This window comes from Entelurus aequoreus, linkage group LG01, assembly GCF_033978785.1.
Source record: "Entelurus aequoreus isolate RoL-2023_Sb linkage group LG01, RoL_Eaeq_v1.1, whole genome shotgun sequence".
Taxonomy (NCBI): domain Eukaryota; kingdom Metazoa; phylum Chordata; class Actinopteri; order Syngnathiformes; family Syngnathidae; genus Entelurus; species Entelurus aequoreus.
Window position 1 is genome coordinate 92,347,988 of NC_084731.1, and position 24,818 is coordinate 92,372,805.

General features: G+C 40.8%; 1 protein-coding gene across 2 annotated transcripts in view; it reads right to left on the minus strand.

Moving 5' to 3' along the window:
* Positions 1 to 24,818, minus strand: part of cbsa (cystathionine beta-synthase a) — a 30,962-nt gene that overhangs the window by 3,021 nt on the left and 3,123 nt on the right. For both annotated transcript variants that reach the window (XM_062061877.1, XM_062061871.1), the window contains exons 2-14: positions 24,493 to 24,768; positions 23,869 to 23,975; positions 20,656 to 20,790; positions 20,452 to 20,531; positions 20,166 to 20,370; positions 19,961 to 20,052; positions 9,022 to 9,147; positions 8,865 to 8,949; positions 8,659 to 8,764; positions 8,395 to 8,472; positions 3,015 to 3,149; positions 2,840 to 2,948; positions 2,596 to 2,680 (exon numbers count right to left, since the gene is read on the minus strand). In XM_062061877.1, the coding sequence (XP_061917861.1) occupies positions 2,596 to 2,680; positions 2,840 to 2,948; positions 3,015 to 3,149; positions 8,395 to 8,472; positions 8,659 to 8,764; positions 8,865 to 8,949; positions 9,022 to 9,147; positions 19,961 to 20,052; positions 20,166 to 20,370; positions 20,452 to 20,531; positions 20,656 to 20,790; positions 23,869 to 23,975; positions 24,493 to 24,761 (1,612 nt within the window). In that variant the 5' untranslated portion in view covers positions 24,762 to 24,768. The remainder of the gene's footprint in view (positions 1 to 2,595; positions 2,681 to 2,839; positions 2,949 to 3,014; positions 3,150 to 8,394; positions 8,473 to 8,658; positions 8,765 to 8,864; positions 8,950 to 9,021; positions 9,148 to 19,960; positions 20,053 to 20,165; positions 20,371 to 20,451; positions 20,532 to 20,655; positions 20,791 to 23,868; positions 23,976 to 24,492; positions 24,769 to 24,818) is intronic.

The window sequence follows — 24,818 nt, forward strand, 5'->3', positions numbered from 1 at the left end:
ACAAGCCGTAAGTGTCTACATTTTGCTTTATATTTATTATTTTACTTATTTTTTGTCTGGTTTTGTATCATCCTGAGAGGTGTAGATTACTTTTTTTGTTCGGTTTGTACTTCATGAAGTTTTGCACTTGTTTTTTTTTTTTTGTTTGTTTGTTTTCATTATATTTGGATGTATTTGTTTGGTTTGCATGCATGTGAAACTGGGCTATCCATTAAGTAAGACTACTTATTTTGTTGAAGGGGGCAGGAAAAGTACTATTTTCTTCATCCTGTTCCTTCTCAAGCATAGGTGTGTAAATATGTGTTTAGTTGCTAAAGTTTAATTGTCTATTGATCAAAAATGAAGGAGATAAATAAAAAATTAATGAATGAATGAATTATATTGTAGCATGCATTTTTTTTAAGGAACTGTTTATATTAAATATATATTTTGCTTTTCAATTGTTCAGATAGCTAATTTTTTCATGTATCTTGTTTTGATTAGCCAGTGTTATGTGAAAAGATGAGGGTGAATCTTCCGTATCATTACATGGTAGCGGTCTTGGGATAAAACTGGCTGCAAGTTGTTGAACAGAATTAATAAAATATGATGTTCTTGTATTTGATTTATTTCAATATATAATATACAGCTTTGCACAATGAATACAGAGTTTCTTAGGGCCTATACAACCTGCTCCGAAATGGTTATATTACCATCTCTATGGCAGGTAATGTACTGTGATATAATTCATTATTGCAAGTGGTTGCGATGAATATCACAATACAGTGTTTAGGCCTACTCTTCCCATTATGTACCGTATTTTTCGTACAATAAGTCGCAGTTTTTTTCATAGTTTGGCCGGGGGTGCGACTTATACTCAGGAGCAGTGTTGGGTTAGTTACTGAAAACCAGTAACTAGTTACAATTACTAGTTACTTTATTTCAAAAGTAACTCAGTTACTAACTCAGTTACTTACACCAAAAAGTAATGCGTTACTGTGAAAAGTAACTATTTAGTTACTTCTTTTTCCCCCCTTTTTTTTTAAGGCTCCCATTAATGCCCTTTTAGCCTTCATTTCAGTACTGTTATTGCACTGGAGAATAATACCATCTGTTGATCAACTTGACATGCATTTGCATCACAGAACTCAGAAAGCAATGTGGTCTACATACAACACACAAACAATGTGGTCTACATACAACACACAAAGACAAAGATATGTTTCAAAGGGCCAATTTATTTCAGGCCAGAAAAAATTGACAAAACTATTTTAAATAGCTGCAACATAATGGCACTTTAACTTTCACTCTAAGTAGATAGGATCTTTGATCCAAGACACAACTTACATTTAACTAAAATGTTATTTTCTTTGTGCTCGACAAAAGAAAAGTATTGAGAATGTCTCCATGTTAAAAAACTCGACTTCTGGCTTCACCATGATGTCTTGTTAGTTGTTATGAGAGTAGCGTATGTGTGTGTGTGTGGCCCTTTAAGATACGACAACATGTGAGGTGAGTGACGTCAGTGAGTGAGTGGGCGAGAGAGGTGAGGGAGCGGCGACAGTGAGTGCGTGCAGGTGTTCTAGCTTGGTGGATGGCTGCGTCCAATAAAGTCACAAAGTTGCAACAAACCGCCGGTCTCGTCATTCACCCTCAGCTGTAAAGACCCTCTTCCGGGTAAAGTGAAGGTTGTTAGCCCCGAAGTACGGCTCTGGAGGAACGTCTCCCCTGCGGGGAGGCGTGCTTTCCCCCACCCACAGAAAGCACGCCTCTTATTTTCCACCGGAGCGCTCCAATAAAACACACTCAGATCTCCAGTTTCTAGCCGATACTACATAAAAATAACGTAAAATAACGCAGTAACGCATCATGCAGTAACGGTAACTGAGTTACTGCATATAAAAAATAACGCGTTAGATTACTAGTTACCGCCGAAACTAACGGCGTTACAGTAACGCGTTAGTCCCAACACTGCTCAGGAGCGACTTATGTGTGAAATTATTAACACATTACCGTAAAATATCAAATAATATTATTTAGCTCATTCACGTAAGAGACTAGACGTATAAGATTTCATGGGATTTAGCGATTAGGAGTGACAGATTGTTTGGTAAACCTTTAGCATGTTCTATATGTTATAGTTATTTGAATGACTCTTACTATAATATGTTACGTTAACATACCAGGCACGTTCTTAGTTCGTTATTTATGCGTCATATAACGTACACTTATTCAGCCTGTTGTTCACTATTCTTTATTTATTTTAAATTGCCTTTCAAATGTCTATTCTTGGTGTTGGGTTTTATCAAATAAATGTCCCCAAAAAATGCGACTTATACTCCAGTGCGACTTATATGTGTTTTTTTTCCTTCTTTATTATGCATTTTCGGCAGGTGCGATTTATACTCCGGTGCGACTTATACTCCGAAAAATGCGGTATTTAAATGTGTAAATACAGCATATTCTACATAAGAAATAAACCTGTTGGCAGAGTAAATATTTACTAAAATAATCGATGTCTAATTACTTTTACTTTGTTTACTAGGGTTTTAAAAGAGGCAAGTGTACTTCTTCTATACTTCCAGTAGTGGGCGCCAGAGTGGTTGGACAACTTACATTGGATCTGCTCATGAATCACCAAGGCAAAGTGATCGGTCTCCAAAATGCGGGACAACTTTCCCAAGTTATCCAGCAGACGGATCTAAAATCATAAAACAAGGAGAATATTTTAGAAGAGTTTGGAAAAAAAATAGTAAAAAATCCAAGTTTCAGACAGACCGACCTAATCTAGAACTTGGTTTACACTTAAAAAAAAAATGATCAAGGTGACTCTCAACCAAACACAAGAGGTTAATCTGACCCGTTTGAACTGCTTGTAGAGCACTTTGTTGACTGGGTCTGACAGCTTGATCTTCCCGGCAAGTATAGAGGCCAGCATGTTTCCCAAAGTCACCATGCCCAGGATTAACCTGCATGCACACATGGCATTACAAACACGGCATAGTCTCCTCTTATTTTTCTTCCAGAACACCCACCCTGAGTCGTCCACCACAGGTGCCTGGTCGAAGCCCTTCTCCTTGAGGATTTTGATCGTCCTCTGGCAGCTGACAGTCGGCAGGACGGTGAGCGGCGCCGACAGGTTCAGACTTTGCACATTAAGATTCCACCACCTGACCAACAAGATTTGTGTAGGAATGTTATGTTCGAATGAGGGCTGTCAAAATTAACGACAAAATATTGGAATAATAAAGTATAAAGGCAGATTGTGTGCATACATGCTCCTTTATTTTAACCACGGATGGTTACCAGAAAGGTGGCGTAGGTAGGGTAGTTAACGATAAACCGATGGGACTGGATGCCCGGTTACAGTCCCCTCAGTCGACAAGGTTCAGTTGTGAATCTTTAGGTTAATGGAGTGTAGACACAAAAACTGGTGAACACGCCAAACTATGAATCAGTTGACAGTTTTTGTCTTTAAAAACACTAAAGCCAGGGTTGTTTGGAAAAGAGTGACGTGCTTGTTATGTTACTTATAGCAGTGTTTTTCAACCTTTTCTGAGCCAAGGCACATTTTTTAAATTGAAAAAATTCTGAGGCACTCTACCAGCAGAAAACATTAAAAAAATGAAACTCAGCAGCCTATACTGACAGTAAAAAGTCGTTCTCGCAATTGTTGGATGTGAATTCAAACCATAACCAACGATGCATCACTATAGCTCTTGTCTCAAAGTAGGTGTACTCTTACGACCTGTCACATCACGCCGTAACTTATTTTGAGTTTTTTGGTGTTTTCCTGTGTGTAGTGTTTTAGTTATTGTCTTGCGCTCCTATTTTGGTGGCTTTTCCTCTTTTGCTGGTGTTTTCCTGTAGCAGTTTCATGTCTTCTTTGAATGCTATTCCCCGCACAGACTTTGTTTTCGCAATAAGACTATTTAAGTTGTGCGGGCGCAATCCTTCTTTGTGGGGACATTGTTGATTGTCGTGTCATGTACGGATGTACTTTGTGGACGCCATCTAGCTCCACAAGCTGTAAGTCTTTGCTGTCGTCCAGCATCCTTTTTTTGTTTACTTTGCAGCCAGTTCAGTTTTAGTTTTGTTTTGCTTCAATGCCTTTTCTTCGCGGCACTCGCCTTTAGTTTATTTTTGGTTGAAGTGTTAGATACCTTTTTACCTACACGCATGCTGCTTCCTGCATATTGTGATCACGACAAGCCATGTTCCCGACATCTACAAAGCAATTAGCTACCTGCTGCCACCTACTGATATGAAAGAGTATTACACGGTTACTCTGCCGAGCTCTAGAGAGCACACCAGACTGTATCCCGCGGCACACTAGTAGTTGAAAAACAGACTTATAGTATGTAACTAGAGAGACGAGAATACACGGACCGGGTGCCACGCGAGACTTGCAATCAGTAGACATTTTGATCTTTAAAACAACACGAGAGTCATGGCTGTCCGCCAAATAACTACCCACAAGATACGTGACGTCAAAAACCTGCGGACCGTCTCCGTGCAGTGCCGTCCGTTAATATTGTAACTGTCAGAATAATTGTATCTAAGTTATCACAAAACGTTGTGTTTCAATGAGTTCCCGGCGAGAAGACAAAAGCTGTCTTTAATCCTACCGAGAAGGTTTGTAAAACTCCACTGTGTTGGATGGGAAGCAACATGAAGGTGTTGTTTCTTTGATGTATTGTAATCCACAGAAAGATTTTGTCTTGACTACAAAGCGGAGAGGAAGCAGGACCAGACTCCCCTCCAGGCGACCTTTTCTTTTAACTGTTTTTAATCAAAGGCGATGGCTGTTTACGACCCCCCTCCCTTAGAAACAGCTGTTGCCATGTAATCAGGGAAAGTCCAAATAAAAGAGGAGGCGTACAATCTTTCATCAGAGCGTGATGACACTGTGTACAAGGGTACAGGTGTATGAGTTTCTCCTCATTGAGCCAAATTTAATTCTGTCTCTGTTTGATTCCTTGCTTCTTGTCTTGTTTAATAGATGTTATCAGTGTTTGAGCCTGAAAGTATCATTCCAAGTAGTGGCGGAACAGACAGATTCCCAGTTTGTCTTTCTGTGTTTCACAAAACGCAACGTTCTCGTACAGATGGCTACATTTCCGTGTCTTGCGCTTTTTTCAGACAACTTTCCTTTCCCCTTTCAACTATACAACACACGTCACTTGCTTCCCATCCTCGTCCGGGAAGTCCCGCCCCCAGTTAAGCCATTGGCTATAACCTGTAGGCATCTGTGACAACACTGACTTGACATGACTCTTGGAAAAAAAATACATGTGACATGTGTTTGTGCCTTTTTACTTTATTCAACATCTTTGGGGATATATGTTGTGTTTAAAAAAATACTGGAAGCATCTCACATTCATAAAATGTGCTTTTTTTTATATTTTAAGAAGAATGTGCCTATGGCTGTTCACATTCATTAGGTTATTGGTATTCTCATGGCATTCAACTGATCAGTTGTCTTAGAAGACGTTTGGCCTCTCATCCGAGTAGTTTATCAGTTAATGCTCATAGACTTAGCTTGGACAGATCTAGTCTGAGCAATGTACCAACTATCCTCTAACATGAGGAGGAGCGTATACACAGGAAGGAGTGCTTTTGTGGTGTAAAAAAAAATGTGTCCATCAACAAATGTTAATAGAATTGAATGAATCATACACCGTATCGAATCTTAATGAATCGTTCATACACTAAATGGAATCGCATCGAATCGTTCTTTTTTATAAATAAATCGTTTTTGAATCGCATCGTAACCCATGCATCGAGATGCGTACCGAATCGTCCAACACAAGAGATTTACATCCCTATGGTGCTATGTGCAAAAATGAGTGAGGAGACACCGACTGTTGCAAATAATCACTTCAAAATACACCCCTGACGGGACTTTAGAAAAAAAACAAGGTAATTTGCATATATTACCGCATCATAAGTTTAAAATAGCATCTAAAAACAAAACACGTTTTTGAGGAACCTGCTAGCAAGAATGCTGCAGGCTACTAGACTAACACCCTCCCCCCAGCACATCACACCTCCCCGGATTGTAATTAATCAAATGTAAATAATCAAATGTATATGTGACCTGTGCTGGCAAAATGAATCACAATGAGGAAATTTTAAAAACTGAGTTATTGTTATTTACACATTCTCCATCTAAAGACCTTCAAAATGATATATGGTTTGTTGGACTCGGACAGAAAATGACCGAGTTACATCCGATTGAAGTCGACCAAGTTTGAGGGTCCGTTTTGAGAAAAAACAGCTTAAAGTTTACTGTTCCAGAACAGAATGTTCCAAAACAAAACTCCATAGCAACCATACCTTAAAGGTCCTTGTAGCAACACCAAAATTGGTACAATTAAAGTCAAATCCCATGTCTAAAGGAAAAATATATATTCAACTCTATTGAAAACGGTTATGTACAAAAATTTCAACACTGATATGTCACAGTTTTTTTGTTCACTGGTCAGTTTGTCAGCTGGTCAGCTGTCCGTAATATTCCTGACCAGCAGCACTAAGAAGATTCGCCGACTGCAGTGAATTTAGCGCACTTGCAACCGCCTGTGTACCCTCTCCACCTTCTAAATCCATTATGGAATGTAAAACAGTCTAACTTATCCACAAAAATAATAATTAAATGTTCGAAAATCACCTTTTTTCACATAATATTCCGCTCAAATTACTGTGTTGTTTTTCATCAGGGCGCAGCCATGATACCACAATGCACCGCGCGGGGTGATTCAACCAATGAGGGTACGCCTCACAGCGACCCTTAGCAACAAGCCGGATTTGTTTACGTCGGGACAGGTTTAAAAACTCGAATTATATAGGTTCAGAATGGCGTCATCTGGAATTCCATGCTCATTTTTAGAAAGTAGGTAAACTTGGCGTCACAATGATACCAAATATGGCTAGGGGGATTTCCCCTTATTGCCGCGAGTGAGCGTTGAAAACACTTGATTTTCTCAAGGAATTTTAACACAAAGGACTAATTTCTGAAGACATACCTCATACAAAACCTTCAAATAAAGGTGATTTAAGATGTTTTCTAGCTATTTCGATGATTGGGATCGCTAGATTGTGGCTTTATGGACTCATTTTTGTGAAAATCTCAATTTCAACCAAGATAAATTTGTTTCACTTATTTGCCTGTAGCTCAAAATTAGCCTGTGCGCATTCCGACTCATTTTGCCAGCACGGGTCACATATACTTGTTCTTGTGCTTTCTGAGCTCACTATGTTCACTGCTGGCTGTACATATCCTACGAAGTCAGACCTACACTGTTTCAATGTCCATTTCTCAGATTATATTATTGTTGATGACTGAAGTGCTGATATCAACCAAACCTAACCCCCCGGCCCCAACCCCCTCCACATCCCACCCCACGGATTGTAAATAATGTAAATAATTCAATGTATATACTCTGATGATGATTAACTTGTCAACACCACAGCAATCATCAAGAAGGCTCAGCAGCGGCTACACTTCCTGAGAGTCCTCGGGAAGTACAACCTGAAGCCTGACCTGCTGCTGACCTTCTACCGCTCGTCCATCGAGAGCCTGCTGACCTACTGTATTACAGTATGGTACGGCAGCTGCACTGCAGCAGACAGGGAGAGGCTGCAAAGAGTGGTCAAGACGGCTCAAAAGATCATCGGCCGCCCTCTCCCCTCTCTGATGGACATCTACACCTCCCGCTGCCTCAACAGAGCCAGTGCCATCATCAAGGACAGCACCCACCCTGTTCCACCTGCTGCCCTCTGGGAAGCGCTACAGGTGCATTAAAACCAAGACGAACAGGCTAAAAAACAGCTTCTTCCCCAGGGCCATAACCACCCTGAACAGACTTCCCCATTGACCCTCATAACTGCCTTCTCTTCGGTGCAATAACCCATTCCACCAACCACCCTGTTTCATGTAGATATTCATGTACATATTCATTTCACCCTCTGTATAGAGTGTACACTTGTTTTATCGCACTGTATGGAATGGCCTCAATCTCGTTACCCTGCGTAATGACAATAAAGCTGATTCTGATTCTGATTCTTCTGATGACCGTATTATGCTAATAGTATATATGTATACCATGAATTGATTAACGTGGACATACACAAGTTGAAAAACTTATTTGGGTGTTACCATTTAGTGGTCAATTGTACGGAATAGGTACTGTACTGTGCAATCTACTAATAAAAGTCTCAATCAATCAAAAAAAAACAAACAACCAACGGGTAGTGGACAACAAACGCTGGCTGAGAGTATGTTGTCAGCAAAAGTACCACAAATAAATTAAGCTAGGCTTTTGTACCAACCGTGAATAATCCAAATTCAACAATGTGAAAAGTCTGATTTAAAAAAATATATAATTCGTAATGAAACGGTGACAATCTCCATACCAGGGTTTTTTCACCATGAGATCCTCCTCGCTCAGGAAGCCCTTCTGTACCATCCATTTGTCACTCAGGAATTTGGACCTTGCAGAAGAAATTATAATTGAGTTGACAGCAACTGCGGACCAAATATTTATCATTTCCAGGAACACAAACCTAACATGATGTCCCGTCATTATCAAATATATGACAGTACGAACATACAAAAGATTTCCAGGTAATCACAAAAGCCACTTTACCACCCGTTGGGGTTGTGGGATGAACTCTTACATGTAATTTCGGACCGAGTCTGGCAGGAGGACAACACAGCGCTGGCCTTCCTTCAACTCTTTGGCAACGTTGACAGCGGCTGCCATTGCGGTGCCAGAGCTCCCTCCTGTTTAACACACAATCATTTCACTGCCAAGATAAGATTACATTTATTGGTACTTCTAAGCACAGAGTAATGGTTTCGCTTGGCAGCTGCGAGCACTTACCACACAGAAGGCCCTCGTCCCTGATTAGCATACGAGACATGTTGAAGGACTCCTCGTCTTTGGACTTATACCAGGTATCAACAACCTGACAAAATCAAAGTTGCTACCATGAAGCAAGCATGTGAGAAGAAAAGAAGAAAAGCGAGGTGGAACTCACAGATCTGTCAAGCACCGTGGGGATGAAGTCGTAGCCGATGCCCTCCACCTCATACTGGGTCTTATCCGTCTTGTTCAGTTCCTCTGGCTCAGCGAGGCAAGAACCTTCTGGGTCCACACCAACAATCTACAGACCGGATTATACAGGTTAGTGTTGCTTCATAGTCATACTCTATCCAAATTGTACAGTAGAGGGTTATCATTTTACTGACAAAAACATAATTCAGACTAGAGGTCAATGGCCTAACCTTATTTCGCCGCAATGCTTTACATGTGTAAATTATCAAACCTTATTTCGCCATCAGATTTTATTGTCAGACTTGGTGCCGCAATGCTTTACATGTGTAAATTCTCAGCTCAAAACATTATGGCAGTGATTAAAAACTGTGGTACGTGAGCTGTATCTAGTGCAGTGGTTCTTAACCTGGGTTCGATCGAACCCTAGGGGTTCGGTGAGTCAGCCTCAGGGGTTCGGCGGAGCCTCCGCCGCGGAGGTCAAGACACACCCGACTCATCGTGTAAATAAAAACTTCTCCCTATCGGCGTATTACGGATACCACCAAACAATGTTCCCTCTAATTTTCCATCTGATTTGCAAGTGTGTAATTTGTTGTGAGTTCATGCACTGTGTTGGTTTTGTTCTTTGAACAAGGTGATGTTCATGCACTGTTCATTTTGTGCACCAGTAAAAAAAACATAACTGTCTTGAATTTCAAAAAAAAATTTTTTTTTAAATGTTCACTAAAGAAGGGTTCGGTGAATGCGCATATGAAACTGGTGGGGTTCGGTACCTCCAACAAGGTTAAGAACCACTGCTCAAATGGTACACCAAAGAATCACGTCATTAAAGTAGTGTTTTATTTTTCTATATTCAAACAGTGTTACTGTCCAAACTGTGTGTAATGCTGGAGTGGCCAAAATATTAAAAATACTTGTTAAAATAAAACCTCTGCCTTGTTTTAATGAACACTTAAGGCTATTATGCTACAATATTTCAATGTTGGTCATTATGGTGGTACTTGGAGAGCCAAGTTTTTTTCTGAGGTGGTACTTGGTGAAACAAGTTTGAGAAGCTCTGCATTGTGGTCATTGGTACTTTGTGTAGTCGTGCTAAGAAGTGTTTTTGTGATTGATAGTAGCAAGTGACTCTGGCGCCCAGTTTAAGCTTAATTGCTCCGCGAAGGAGTACTGTTGGGTCTTGTTTACATCCGATACCTGCGCCTAAATAGTACTGTTGAAACTGTGCCAGTGTTTTAACAGTGGTCATATTATGATTTTGTTTTTGTGGTCTTCATCAGTGGTTCTCAACCTTTTTTCAGTGATGTACCCCCTGCGAACATGTTTTTAATTCAAGTACCCCCTAATCAGAGCAAAGCATTTTTGGTTGAAAAAAAGAGATAAATAAGTAAAATACAGCACTATGTCATCAGTTTCTGATTTATTACATTGTATAACAGTGCAAAATATTGCTCATTTGTTGTGGTCTTTCTTGAACTATTTGGAAAAAAAGGTATGAAAATAACTAAAAACTTGTTGAAAAATAAACAAGTGATTCAATTATAAACAAAGATTTATACACATAGAAGTAATCATCAACTTAAAGTGCCCTCTTTGGGGATTGTAATAGAGATCCATTTGGATTCATAACTTAATTCTAAACATTTCTTTACAAAAAAGAAATCTTTAACATCAATATTTATGGAACATGTCCACAAAAAATCTACCTGTCAGCACTGAATATTGCATTGTTGCATTTCTTTTCACAGTTCTTTTTGACAGACATTTTAGTGAGGGTCAAACCATCATGGCATGGGGGAAACTCTGGGTTTATGGTAATGAATGGAATAGCCTACTTGATTTGATGTTCAGTTTATGAACTTACATTCATATTTTGTTGAAGTATTATTCAATAAATATATTTATAAAGGATTTTTGAATTGTTGCTACTTTTAGAATATTTAAAAAAAATCTCACGTACCCCTGGGCATACCTTAAAGTACCCCCAGGGGTACACGGACCCCCATTTGAGAACCACTGGTCTACATCAGTGGTCCCCAACCTTTTTAGCACCGCGGACCAGTTTAATGTAGGCATTATTTTCAGGGATCGGCTTTCCACTTGCGCCAGATAAATACAGCAAAAATAAGTGCATGAAAAATACAACTCACTATAACGCTGAATTAGTGGGAGTCCTGGGCTTGTTTCTTTGCAATGAGATCCCCAGCAGGTTACCATCAACCTGCTGGGGACTGCAGATGGGAATCAGCCTTTGGCTACAATCTGTCACATTTATATTTTTTATATTCATTAATGTGCATTGTATTATGCCACAAAGTTATAACAAATGGCAACTTCCTATGAGGAGTTTTATTGTACATCTATATACAAGCTTATTGGTGTGTCTAGTGGGACAGGCAAAAGTTAGGTCGGAGAAAATGCAGACGTTTATAAATGATTTAATGTTTCTGAGCGGCCTGGTAGCAAATGCGGACCGGTGGTTGTGGATCACTGGTCTACATAACATGTAATGATGGTTATTTGGTTAAAATTTTGCATGGATTATGTTTTACAGACCGTTTTTAAGCCGCTTTCTGACCTTCTCTTCAGAATGCGCCGTTTTATGGGCGGTCCCTTATACTTCAACAGCGTCTTGTCCCCGTCATATTTGTTGTAGTTTTTAGCACTTCTATATGGAGTCTACTGACAGATAAGTTTGAACTATACGCTACTTTGTAGTAGAAATGGCAATAGTGGAGGATGCATGTGCATGTAAGAGTCCGTCTGCCCCAGAAAAAAAGCATAGCGAAAAAGAAGGCGTTTATTGACAACAGCGTCAAATTACAATGACATAACATTGTAAATTCCAAACGGCTCGTTTGGCGGAAGTAAGAAGGAAGGTAAGATTATTTTATAACTATTTTTGCAATACTTTCACGATTTGGTTTCAATTTTGGGGGATTTATGCAGCTCTTAATACACAACAGTAGGTACCAATAGGTAAGAAAGGTTGGTTTTGCTTAGTAGGGCTCCTTAAAAAGAAGGGACAAAAATACAAATGTTGGGGCGGATTTAGGATAGAACAAGATTCTGGGATTTAACCCAGATGAGTAAAGGATTTTTAGCATGTGCAAAAAAAATTTAAAAAATACATTTTAAAAAGTGTTAAGTTTTTTTTTTCAAAATATACAACAGCTCAACTTTTTAATTTTGAAAGCAGACAAAAAGCACTGGAACACACATAAAATGTCATCTACTTTAATGAAGTATTATTATCCACGCTTGTTTGGGTTCATCCCATGTAACTACTGAGATACATTTGAGTCTTCTTTATGCAATAAATTCAAAAAAAGATTTGCAAACAACAACAAAATATTTGCAACATTATCCTCAAGATAAAAAAAAAGTGAATTATAGCAATACATTGTCTATGCTTTCTTTGTACAACAACGTTACAGAGAGTAAGCGAACATTTGGTAAACCAGCACAGTTAACATTTAACACGTTTCAAATAAAAACTTGAATCATCCATCACCCGTTCCATCACAGCTGGTGTTGCCAATCTGCTGCAGTACTTTTTGTTTTAAAACAAAATTCCCAATATTTATGTTGAAGATGTTCATTTAGCCTACTAATGTGTATTTATTAGGTGGTTGATTTATATAGGCTAGTAAGGTAAAGTTTTGTACCTGACAAGTTTCGGCTATCTTGCTTCTTCAGCCTTCATCAGAATCATCTGATAAAGCCTTCATCAGAATCATCTGATAAAGCCTTCATCAGAATCATCTGAGGAAGGCTGCAGAAGCAAGATAGCCGAAACTTGTCAGGTACAAGACTTTACCTTACTAGCCTATATACATCAACCACTTATAAATCACAATATTTATGTTTACGGTCTTCCCACGCTCTGCAGCCTGCTGCAGAAGCACTTCTTTTTCAAAGGGGGCTCAGGCTCATTTTATTAATGCACACATGTTAAAAGTCCAATTTCAATGCTGATGATGTGAATTTATTAGAAAAAAAATGAAATCTATAGCAAGCGGAAACATTTGTTTATTTCAAATATTTTCCCTAAAATACGCATTGCGGCTATTAAGTGTGTTTATCAGAAGCAGACAGCAATACGGAAGAACACAGGGAATGTTGCAAGAATTGAATGTACTTAAAGGCCTACTGAAAGCCACTACTACCGACCACGCAGTCTGATAGTTTATATATCAATGATGAAATCTTAACATTGCAACACATGCCAATACGGCCGGGTTAACTTATAAAGTGCAATTTTAAATTTCCCGCGAAACTTCCGGTTGAAAACGTCTATGTATGATGACGTTTGCGCGTGACGTCAATCGTTGAAACGGAAGTATTCGGACACATTGTATCCAATACAAAAAGCTCGGTTTTCATCGCAGAATTCCACAGTATTGTGGACATCTGTGTTGGTGAATCTTTTGCAATTTGTTTAATGAACAATGAAGACTGCAAAGAAGAAAGCTGTAGGTGGGATCGGTGTATTAGCGGCTGGCTGCAGCAACACCAGGAGGACTTTGACTTGGATAGCAGACGGGCTATCCGACGCTAACGCCGACCGCATTGATGATCGGGTGAAGTCCTTCGTCGCTCCGTCGATCGCTGGAACGCAGGTGAGCACGGGTGTTGATGAGCAGATGAGGGCTGGCTGGCGTAGGTGGATAGCTAATGTTTTTAGCATAGCTTTGTGAGGTCCCGTTGCTAAATTAGCTTCAATGGTGTCGTTAGCAACAGCATTGTTAAGCTTCGCCAGGCTGGAAAGCATTAACCGTGTAGTTACAGGTCCATGGTTTAATAGTATTGTTGATTTTCTGTCTATCCTTCCAGTCAGGGGTTTATTTCTTTTGTTTCTATTTGCAGTTAAGCCCGATGCTATCACATTAGCTCCGTAGCTAAAGTGCTTCGCCGATGTATTGTCGTGGAGATGAAAGTCACTGTGAATGTCCATTTCGCGTTCTCGACTCTCATTTTCAAGAGGATATAGTATCCGAGGTGGTTTCAAATACAAATCCGTGATCCAAAATAGAAAAAGGAGAGAGTGTGGAATCCAATGAGCCAGCTTGTACCTAAGTTACGATCAGAGCGAAAAAAGATGCGTCCTGCACTGCACTCTAGTCCTTCACTCTCACGTTCCTCATCCACGAATCTTTCATCCTGGCTCAAATTAATGGGGTAATCGTCGCTTTCTCGGTCCGAATCGCTCTCGCTGCTGGTGTAAACAATGGGGAAATGTGAGGAGCCTTTCAACCTGTGACGTCACGCTACTTCCGGTACAGCCAAGGCTTTTTTTATCAGCGACCAAAAGTTGCGAACTTTATCGTCGATGTTCTCTACTAAATCCTTTCAGCAAAAATATGGCAATATCGCGAAATGATCAAGTATGACACATAGAATGGATCTTCTATCCCCGTTTAAATAAAAAAATGTTCATTTCAGTAGGCCTTTAAAGTGCACACATTAACACAATTTGAGCACAAGTTGTTAACTGACACACACTTTTGGCGGTGTTAGACTAGCATTACAACTATGTTTGCTAGTCAATTGTACATGCAAGAGTTATGCATTAAATGACCACAATGAATTTAGTCACTGGCACTCATCGAAGGCGGACGCTCCCCTTTCCCTAGCCTGCTTGCTTCTTTGTTTTGTCTTGTCTTAACTTTCTTGTTGCCTCTTTTTGCACTGCTCTCTAAAATCAGGACTCTCCCAGAGGACAGTGCAGTGAAGACGCAACAAACTCCAACCCTGTCTCTTATACCCCACCCCCCATCCCACGACACTTCAAACCACGTGGCATGATGGCACATGCAGCAGCGCCCCCTAGTGGCTGGCAGCTTCGGGCCGGATGCCTGCCCCCTTGTTGGAAGTCTCGAGTGTGTCGTAATGTGTATATATGCTTTGCATTGAGTGTTTATGTGCTTTGCAATGGAGTTATTTTCTCACTTCAGACTGGGTCGCCCTCAATAGTAGCCTAGTCTGTAATCAACTTTTTTTTTTAACTCATCCTCCTCCAGTGTCTACATTTTTTCCACCTTTTACGGCCTCGCCGTAAGTAGCGATCCGACACCGTTCATAGATAGAGATAGATAGGTCTTTACTGTCATTGCACAAGTACAACGAAACTTTGTTTTCAGCACAAACCCGTTCAAGATTAGACAAACAAACAGTGTACAGGGTTACAGAACAGGAATGCTGATGGGTCGCCACAAGGCGCCCCGTAAAAGATGGGAAAAAGGTAAAACGCTGGGGAAGGATGAGTAAAAAAATACAATCTAGACTGTGCTCCTAAGGGGGCCTAGTCTGGAGTGGGAAAAAACCTCCATAGCAAAGCACATAAACATATTACAACATACATCTCGAGATATCTAGCAACAGAGGGAAGGGAGTGCGAGGTCATGTTCTGTTCCCTGTACATTGTCTAATCTTGAACGGGTTTGTGGTGAAAGGGAAATTCCGTTGTACTTGTGCAATGACAATAAAGAGCATACCATACCATAGTGTAACGGCCAGCATGTTTGAATTAACAGGCATGTGATTTGACCACAATGAAAAAGACTGAAAAAATTTCCGGGGGTCTGGGGGACGAAAGGCCCCCAGACAGGTCCTGGGGGGGACAACGCCCCCCGAAGCTCCTGGTTTTTCACCAATTTAACATGCTAAAATTAACAAAGACAGCACCATTTGAAGAAAATATTTTAGTGTTTAAAGACATGAAAACATCATTAATAGAACATGCATAACCCAATTATCCTAATGAATCACTGTATATGGTTCAGTCCCAACAGTATTTAGTCACTAATATTTACATCTTGTGTTCATTTCACATCCACAGGTGTCACATTGATCAGTGTTATTATCTACAGTTTATTTACAGTATTACCACATTACTTCAGTTCATGTAATGTAATGTAAACATTTCATTCTTTTCGCCAAAATAGGATATACATTTATGAAAATGATTAAACATGTTTAGTATTGTTTACTCATATTTGAAAATAGGAAATAATAATAATGTGAGGACACTGACATATTGCATGAAACAAGTGTGAAAATATTTACCTTCAAGATTGTTACACCACTGACAATAGTTTCAACAGACTACATAAGAACTTAATATTACAAAATAGTATTATATGCTAATTTATTTCAAATAAAGTGTTAACTAGAATCAATAATGCGACTCTTTGAATTTCTGTAATTTCATAATATATTTTCACGTGGCTTTTTATTTTTAGAAAAACCCATTTATATTTCGCAAAGCAATAATTGGTTAATATTTAAAACAAACATGCGTATTTCGCAAGCAAATATTTTTTAGCTTACCTCATTATTAACAACCCTGTCTGCAACTGAAGTGGGTGGATCTTTCCTCTCGATGTCTACGGCAGTTTTCGATGTAAACAAAAGATGAAGTCCGTAAGGTTTGCTCACTTTCGGTTGACATCCAAAAGTACCAGCTAGTGAAAAGTTTGTTTTCCTTGCTTCAAGTTGTTTCATATGTTTTTGGCGTTCCGCATGTACTTCCAAAGCCTTGAAACCTCGTGATCCATAGTCAACATTATCATGACACCACGTGCACAAAACCTTTCCGGGACGATCGATTTTCCGAATAAAATCACCGAACAAAGTCGTAACTTCCTTCTTCCCAACAGTATCAGTGATTTACCTTTCCATCCAGTCCCATCGAAACTTATTTTTGACATGTTTATCAATTTCTTTTACTCGTAAAGCGTCCTTTCTCTCGAGAACCGACATCGTTTACATATGGAAAATGGCGCTAATAACCATTATGAATGATGACGTTATTAACGTCATCATTCATAACAGATGTCCTGATTGGTCACAAGGAACATATCGACCAATCAACTACGGTGTAATATAAACTACGTCTCGAATCTTGATTTAGGGTCGGGGAAAAAAACGGAAAAACGGGAGATAATTTTTTTTTTCCCGAGATTAAAAAAGACGGAATTCCGACTTTAGACGGAAAAATCACATGCCTGATTAATTAATGTTGATGGTCAGAATTAGAGTGTTCGTGAATGCACTTCACCCTGAGTGTGATTGATGGATGAGGTAGTGCCGTGTTGCTGGTGTGTACAATGACGGAGAAACATGTGTGCATGTTTAAGAATATGGAGTTGCCGTTGGCGTGTTCAGCAATAAAATTTAATAAGAGCGTCTTTGGCAGCACGCTACTTTAGACGTTATTTGCACATCTCTTTCGAGCACTTGTTGTGCAAGCAAAAAAGTATTATTTTTCTACTAGCACAATCCAATTTTAGGCGCATATGCGAGTGAAATACTCACATTTTACGGCCCTGTAATGGACCAGCTCATTAAAAACGAAAATTTGTAGGGTATATACAGACAAACATTCATTCACATTCACAACTGACGGAATCCATCCTATTTGGGTCCCACATCAACCTTAAGAAAGTCAATGACTTCACTATAAAAGTGGGTGACATTGTTATCACCAGGAAAGATGAGGTCACCTACCTAGGTTCCATTCTAGAGGCTAATCTTTCCTGTGATAAAATAGCAACCAAGGTAATCAAAAAGGTTAACCAACGAACGAGATTTCTCTACAGAATCTCCTCTCTGGTCAACAAAAGCACCATGAGGATTCTGGCGGGAACTCTCGTTCAACCCTTTTTCGATTACGCATGCACCTCCTGGTACCCTAGCACCTCCAAAAGCCTCAAATCTAAACTCCAAACATCCCAGAACAAGCTAGTCAGATTACTTCTAGACCTCCACCCCAGATCCCACCTCACTCCTACCCACTTCTCCAAAGTGGGCTGGCTCAAGGTGGAGGACAGAGTAAAACAACTTGCACTGAGCCTAGTCTATAAAATCCGCTACACCTCCCTGATACCGAAGTACATGTCAAACTACTTCCTTAACGTAAATGACCGCCATAACCACAACACCAGGGGGAGCTCCACTAACCACGTTTAACCCAGATTCCGAACTAACAAAGGTCTTAACTCATTCTCGTTCTATGCCACATCAATGTGGAATGCGCTCCCATCAGGTATAAAAGAAAGGGCATCTCTATCCTCCTTCAAAACCGCAATAAAAGTTCACCCCCAGGCAGCTACAAACCTAAACTAACACCCTCCCCGGATTGCTAATAATCAAATGTAAACAATCAAATGCAGATACTTTTCTCATGCCTTCTGATACTTTTCTTATGCCTTCTTCTCTCTCTCTCTCTTACTTACTTTCTGTCCATATCCGACCAAGTCAGACCTACACTGTTCCAATATCCATTTCTCTGTTCTCAATTGTTGATGAATGACGATAACAACCAAACCGCTTTTTCTCTAGCGACAAAGCGCTTTACATAGTGAAACCCATTATCTAAGTTACATTTAAACCAGTGTGGGTGGGTACTGGGAGCAGGTGGTTAAATTGTCTTGCCTAAGGACACAACGGCAGTGACTAGGATGGCGGAAGCGGGGATCGAACCTGCAACCCTCAAGTTGCTGGCACAGCCGCTGTACCAACCGAGCCACACAAAGAACGGAGGTTCGAAAACACACATAGCCTAAAGTTAGACGTTACGGTCGGTAGTAATGTCAAAATGTGGGTAGTTTTCACAAGCTTCAACAAAAAATGCATTTATTAACCAAAATAACTCTGTTCTACGGTCGATCGGGTGTGACCAGCTTTAGCAATCATGCTTACAGTCACTTTAGATGCACGTTTTTCAAAATAAAAGGAATATTAGTATGATATTTGGAATGTTTTTAAACTATTTATGGCCAATAGTGCATAAATAATGTGGTCGATCCAGAGCGATTGTTCTGCCACTCAAAACCTCAATGCTAACAAGGGGATGTTCCATTTAAACTGCCGTTAAGCATCGACAGTAGGATTGATAGTTTGCATCTCAACAGTTGTTTTTCTCACTACGATAGGGCGAAACCATCCTTGCCCAGAAACACCCACCCGGTGTTGAGAGTATAAATATTTGGGGTTTTGGCACCAGTCGCTAGACTAGATCTGACCAATCTAAGTTTAAGACTAGATCTGACCAATCAAAGTCTATGAGGATGAACCAATGAAGCCTACATGGAGTGGCAAAACATCTTCTAAGAAAAAAAAAACAAGTCTAGTTTTGATTTATTGAATGCCCTAAGAAAGCAATGACCTGGATGAATGAGAACATCCATAGAAATAAGTAACAGACTATACCCATTCATATAATACTTACATTTGTTTTCATGTAAAAAAAACTACTTAATTTTTAGGGTGTGGCGGTGTGCCACGATCAATCAGGGGAAACCCTCTAGTTGTATGCTTTGAAGAGATAGACACCATTGCATTGGTCTGTCTGTTAAATGCTGCATGCTTATATTCCTTTTAAGAATCCTTGGTAGAAGCGAAGGCAATGGTACTATGTGACTTTGTCGCCTACATAACTAAAAGGCCTACCTTAATCTTGTGGAGAATGCATATATGTTTTAAGAGTTCTTTCTTTATTCATAGCCATGTTTAGACCAGCTAGTACTTTTCCTTTGTATATTCTACCAGTTTTTCTTTGTCTTCATAGGTCTGTTTAGTGCCTTAGACATTGGAATGTGAATACACCCCCCCTTCTTGCCGTATCAGTGTTGCGAGAGGGAGAGGCATCCCTTTTCTGGGGCGGGGGCTGCTTTCTTCCTTCTTTAAAGAGTAGTTTTTTCCGTTTGAATGGGAGATCAACTCGAGTAGCCGATATGAATGTACCGGTGTGGGCTGATCTCCTGAAATTTCAGTAAAACTTGATAATATTTCTATTCTGTCTTGGTGGTCCTTCTTACTCAGCATATCTGTCATCGAAAGAATTTGGGATTGACCAGTAACTTAGATTCCCTGGGAGGAAGAGCTGGTCGACGCAAAAATCTCTAGTGACAACTTACTTTGATGTTGGGGCAACGTTCCTTTAGTTTGCGAGCAATGCCTGTGATGGTTCCTCCAGTGCCGGCTCCTGCCACCAGCATGTCTAGTTTCCCTGTCACAGAGAGAGGTATCAAATATGTAACTTGGGGATCCCAATATGCTGTCAAGAGTTTAGCAGAGGCAAAGGAGAAATTAGATGTTAATCATCTCAGTGGTGTCCTCTACCGTCGCACTGCTCCAGGATTTCTTCTGCTGTGGTGTCGTAGTGAGCCAGAGGGTTGCTCGGGTTGCGGTACTGGTCCAGGATGTGAGAGTTCGGGATCTCGTTCTTCAGGCGCCATGCAACTCCCACGTGGGATTCTGGGGAATCGAAGCGAGCACTAGTAGGGGTGCGGACAATCTCGGCTCCGAGTGCCCTCAGGACATCCACCTGCATTGTTTTGTGTGTTATATGATTGCATAAAAAAACATCTCTGGTGAAAAAGTGACCAAAGTAAAAAGGACAACTTACCTTCTCCATGCTCATTTTCTCTGGCATGACGATGATGCAGCGGTAGCCTTTCACAGCTGCGGCCAGAGCCAATCCAATACCTGAACACCAAGCAAACACATACGCGAGTAAGCTTTCGCAAGCCTGCTGCTTCCAACTCATTAAAATTCATTTTGTCATAGCATCGCAACACACTTGTGAGCACAAACATGTGCAAGTACTTACCGGTGTTTCCAGAAGTGGGCTCGATAATGGTGTCCCCTGGCTTGAGGATCCCTTCTCTCTCCGCATCCTCCACCATTCGCAGACTAATCCGGTCTTTGACACTGCCGCCGGCGTTGAAGAACTCGCACTTGGCCACTAAATCATGGGGGAAAAAACTTTGTCAAACCATTATCTTCATATATGCAGTCATGGCCAAAAATATGGGCACCCCTGCATTTCTGTCAGATAATGCACCACTTCTACCAGAAAATTGTTGAAATTACAAATGCTTTGATCTTCACATGTTTATTTATTTTGCTTGCATTGGAACACACAAAAAAAAAAGAAGCCAAATTTGATATTATTTTACACAGAACTCCAAAAATGGACTGGACAAATAGATTGGCACCCTCAACTTAAAATTTGGTAGCACACCCTTTGGAAAAAATAACTGAAATCAATCGCTTCCTGTAACCATCAATGAGTTTCTTACACCTTGCTACTGGAATTTTGGACCACTCTTCTTTTGCAAACTGCTTCAGGTCTCCAGGATTTGAAGGGTGCCTTCTCCCAACTGCTGTTTTAAGATCTCTCCACAGATGTTCTATGGGATTTAGATCTGGACTCATTGATGGCCACTTCAGAACTCTCCAGCGCTTTGTCTTAAGCCATTTTTGTGTGCTTTTTGAACAGCTTTGGGTTCTTGTCCTGCTTGAAGACCCGTGACCTCTGACGGAGACCCAGCTTTCTGACACTGGGCCCTACATTATGCCCCAAAATTATTTGGTAGTCCTCAGATTTCATGATGCCATGCACACAGTCAAGGCATCCGGTACCAGAAGCAGCAAAGCAAACCCAAAACATCAGTGAGTCTCCACCATGTTTGACTGTAGTCTCCACCATGTTTGACTGTAGGGATGGTGTTCTTTTTTTTGAAGGCCTCATTTTATTTTCTGTAAACAATGTGATGATGTGCTTTACCAAAAAGCTCCACTTTATAGTCTCATATGTCCACAGGACGTTCTCCCAGAAGGATTTTGGCTTCCTTTGGTAAGTTTTTGCAAACTCCAGTCTTGCTTTTTTATGTCTCTGTGTCAGCAGCTGGGTCCTCCTGGGTCTCCAACCATAGCGTCCCTTTTCATTGAGATGGCGACGGGAAGTGCGAGCTGACACTGTTGTACCCTGTGTCTGCAGGTCAGCTTGAATGTGTTTGGAAGTGGATCCAGGTTCTTAATCCACAAGTCTAACAATCCTTCATTGCAGTCTTTCATCAATTGTTCTCTTCCGTCCACGTCCAGGGAGGTTAGCTACAGTGCCATGGGCTTTAAACTTCTTGATGACACTGCGCACAGTAGACACATGAACATTTAGATCTCTGGAGATGGACTTGTAACCTTGAGATTGTCCATGCCTTTCCACAATCTTGGTTCTCAAATCTTCTGAGAGTTCTTTGCTCTTCTTTCTTTTCTCCATGCCCAGTGTGGTACACACGACACAAAGGTTTAGTCAACTTTTCTCCATTTTAACTGGCTCCAAGTGTGATTTCTGTATTGCCAGCACCTGTTTCTTGCTACAGGTGAGTTTATTTACAAATTAAAGGCCTACCGAAATGAAATGTTTTTATTTAAACGGAGATAGCAGATCCATTCTATGTGTCATACTTGATCATTTCGCGATATTGCAATTTTTGCTGAAAGGATTTAGTAGAGAACATCGACGATAAAGTTCGCAACTTTTGGTCGCTGATTAAAAAAGCCTTGCCTGTACCGGAAGTAGCGTGACGTCGCAGGTTGAAGGGCTCCTCACATTTGCACATTGTTTACACCAGCAGCGAGAGCGATTCGGACCGAGAAAGCGACGATTACCCCATTAATTTGAGCGAGGATGAAAGATTTGTGGATGAGGAACGTGAGAGTGAAGGACTAGAGTGCAGTGCAGGTAAAAGGGCTCATTGGATTCCACACTTTCTCCTTTTTCTATTGTGGATCACGGATTTGTATTTTAAACCACCTCGGATACTATATCCTCTTGAAAATGAGAGTCGAGAACGCAAAATGGACATTCACAGTGACTTTTATCTCCACGACAATACATCGGTGAAGCACTTTAGCTACGGAGCTAATGTGATAGCATCGTGCTTAAATGCAGATAGAAACAAAATAAATAAGCCCCTGACTGGAAGGATAGACAGAAGATCAACAATACTACTATCAGGAGACACCGAGCCAAACTCTGGACCTGTAACCACACGGTTAATGCTGTGCCGCCTGTCGAAGCCTAGCAATGCTGTTGCTAACGACACCATTGAAGCTAACTTAGCTACGGGACCTCGTCAGAGCTATGATAAAAACATTAGCGCTCCACCTACGCCAGCCCTCATCTGCTCATCAACACCCGTGCTCACTTTCGTTCCAGCGATCGACGGCGCGACGAAGGACTTCACCCGATCATCTATGCGGTCGGCGGCTAGCGGTGGCTAGCGGCGGCTAGCGGCGGCTAGCGCGTCTGCTATCCAAGTCGAAGTCCTCCTGGTTGTGTTGCTGCAGCCAGCCGCTAATACACCGATCCCACCTACAGCTTTCTTCTTTGCAATCTCCATTGTTCATTAAACAAATTGCAAAAGATTCACCAACACAGATGTCCAGAAAACTGTGGAATTTTGCGATGAAAACAGAGCTGTTTGTATTGTGATACAATGGTGTCCGAATACTTCCGTTTCAACCATCGACGTCACGCGCAAACGTCATCATACATAGACGTTTGCAACCGGAAGTTTCGCGGGAAATTTAAAATTGCCCTTTATAAGTTAACCCGGCCGTATTGGCATGTGTTGCAATGTTAAGATTTCATCATTGATATATAAACTATCAGACTGCGTGGTCGGTAGTAGTGGCTTTCAGTAGGCCTTTAAAGGAGTATCATATGCTTAGAATACAACTATTTCTTACAATTTTGAAAAAGTGCCAATAATTTTGTCCAGTCCATTTTTGGAGTTCTGTGTAAAATAATATTGATTTTGGCTTTTTTGGAGGCGGGTTTTGTGTTGTTCCAATGCAAACAAAAGAAATAAACATGTGAATACCAAAGCATTAGTAATTTCAACAATTTTCTGGAAAAAGTGGTGCATTATCTGACAGAAATGCAGGGGTGCCAATATTTTTGGCCATGACTATATGTGATGAATATTGCACTTTAGGGCAGAACAGAGAGAGAGGATCTGTGAATGTATCTTACATAGTTCACATTTGAGTCCAAATGCTTTAGGGATCTTGTTAATCCGCACCAGGGGAGTGTCACCAATTTTGTGCAGGATGTTCGGAAGAATTGTAGGCGTTACCTTTCTGTCAAGGGGGCAAACAAAGGTGTGTCAGCAAAAATTCATTACAATAAACATACACTATAGGCTGAACACTCTTGAACCGGTTCTAGCTCTTTGTGACTTGCAATTATTTGCTAAAACACTCAGGGCAGTGTTTTCCTGAGAAGTAGCAAACCAGAGCTGTTGTTGACTAGCTATTTAGCTTTGTGTGTAGTGGTAATGATTGTGTTTTGCTTCTCCGAAACCGCCCACATTTATATCATATTTCCATGATTGCCAGTATTTGGTAATGTCTTGCCGAGACACTCCTCAATCTGCGTCATTATTTATTTTGCAAGAGACACAAACTGGAAATGATGTACTAACAATGAGGCAATCACAGCTCTGAGGTCCACATTGCAGTTGACAAGGTTAGATTTTTTGGGAGATGCACATCAAGCTCTGCCCGAGGGTTTGTAGGGGGAGGAGTTAGCCGGCGTCGTGTGTAGCATAGCTCTGCCTTGAGTGTAATAAAATGTGCCATGACTTTAATCACTCACCTGGGGACTTGAGCATGAGGAGACTCAGCCTGTGAGGCCCCGAGGCTCCACTTGCAGCGGCTGGGGAGGTCTGGTCGGATCCATTTCCTCTGAATGCCACTGTTGGGCTCTGCAGGGTCCTCTACCGCAGCTGCCGCTTCAACCCCATTATGCAGGAGCCTACCCTCCCGCAGTATGGCATCACCGTTGGTGTGTTGGTGCAGCTTAGCAGAATGGGGGCAGACAGGGCTCTTGACAGGGCTCTCTTTGGACAAGGGAACTGATGGCATGGCTTGTCTGGGAAGAACCAGAAAGAAATGAATTTGTGTTCTACCAGACGAAGGGAA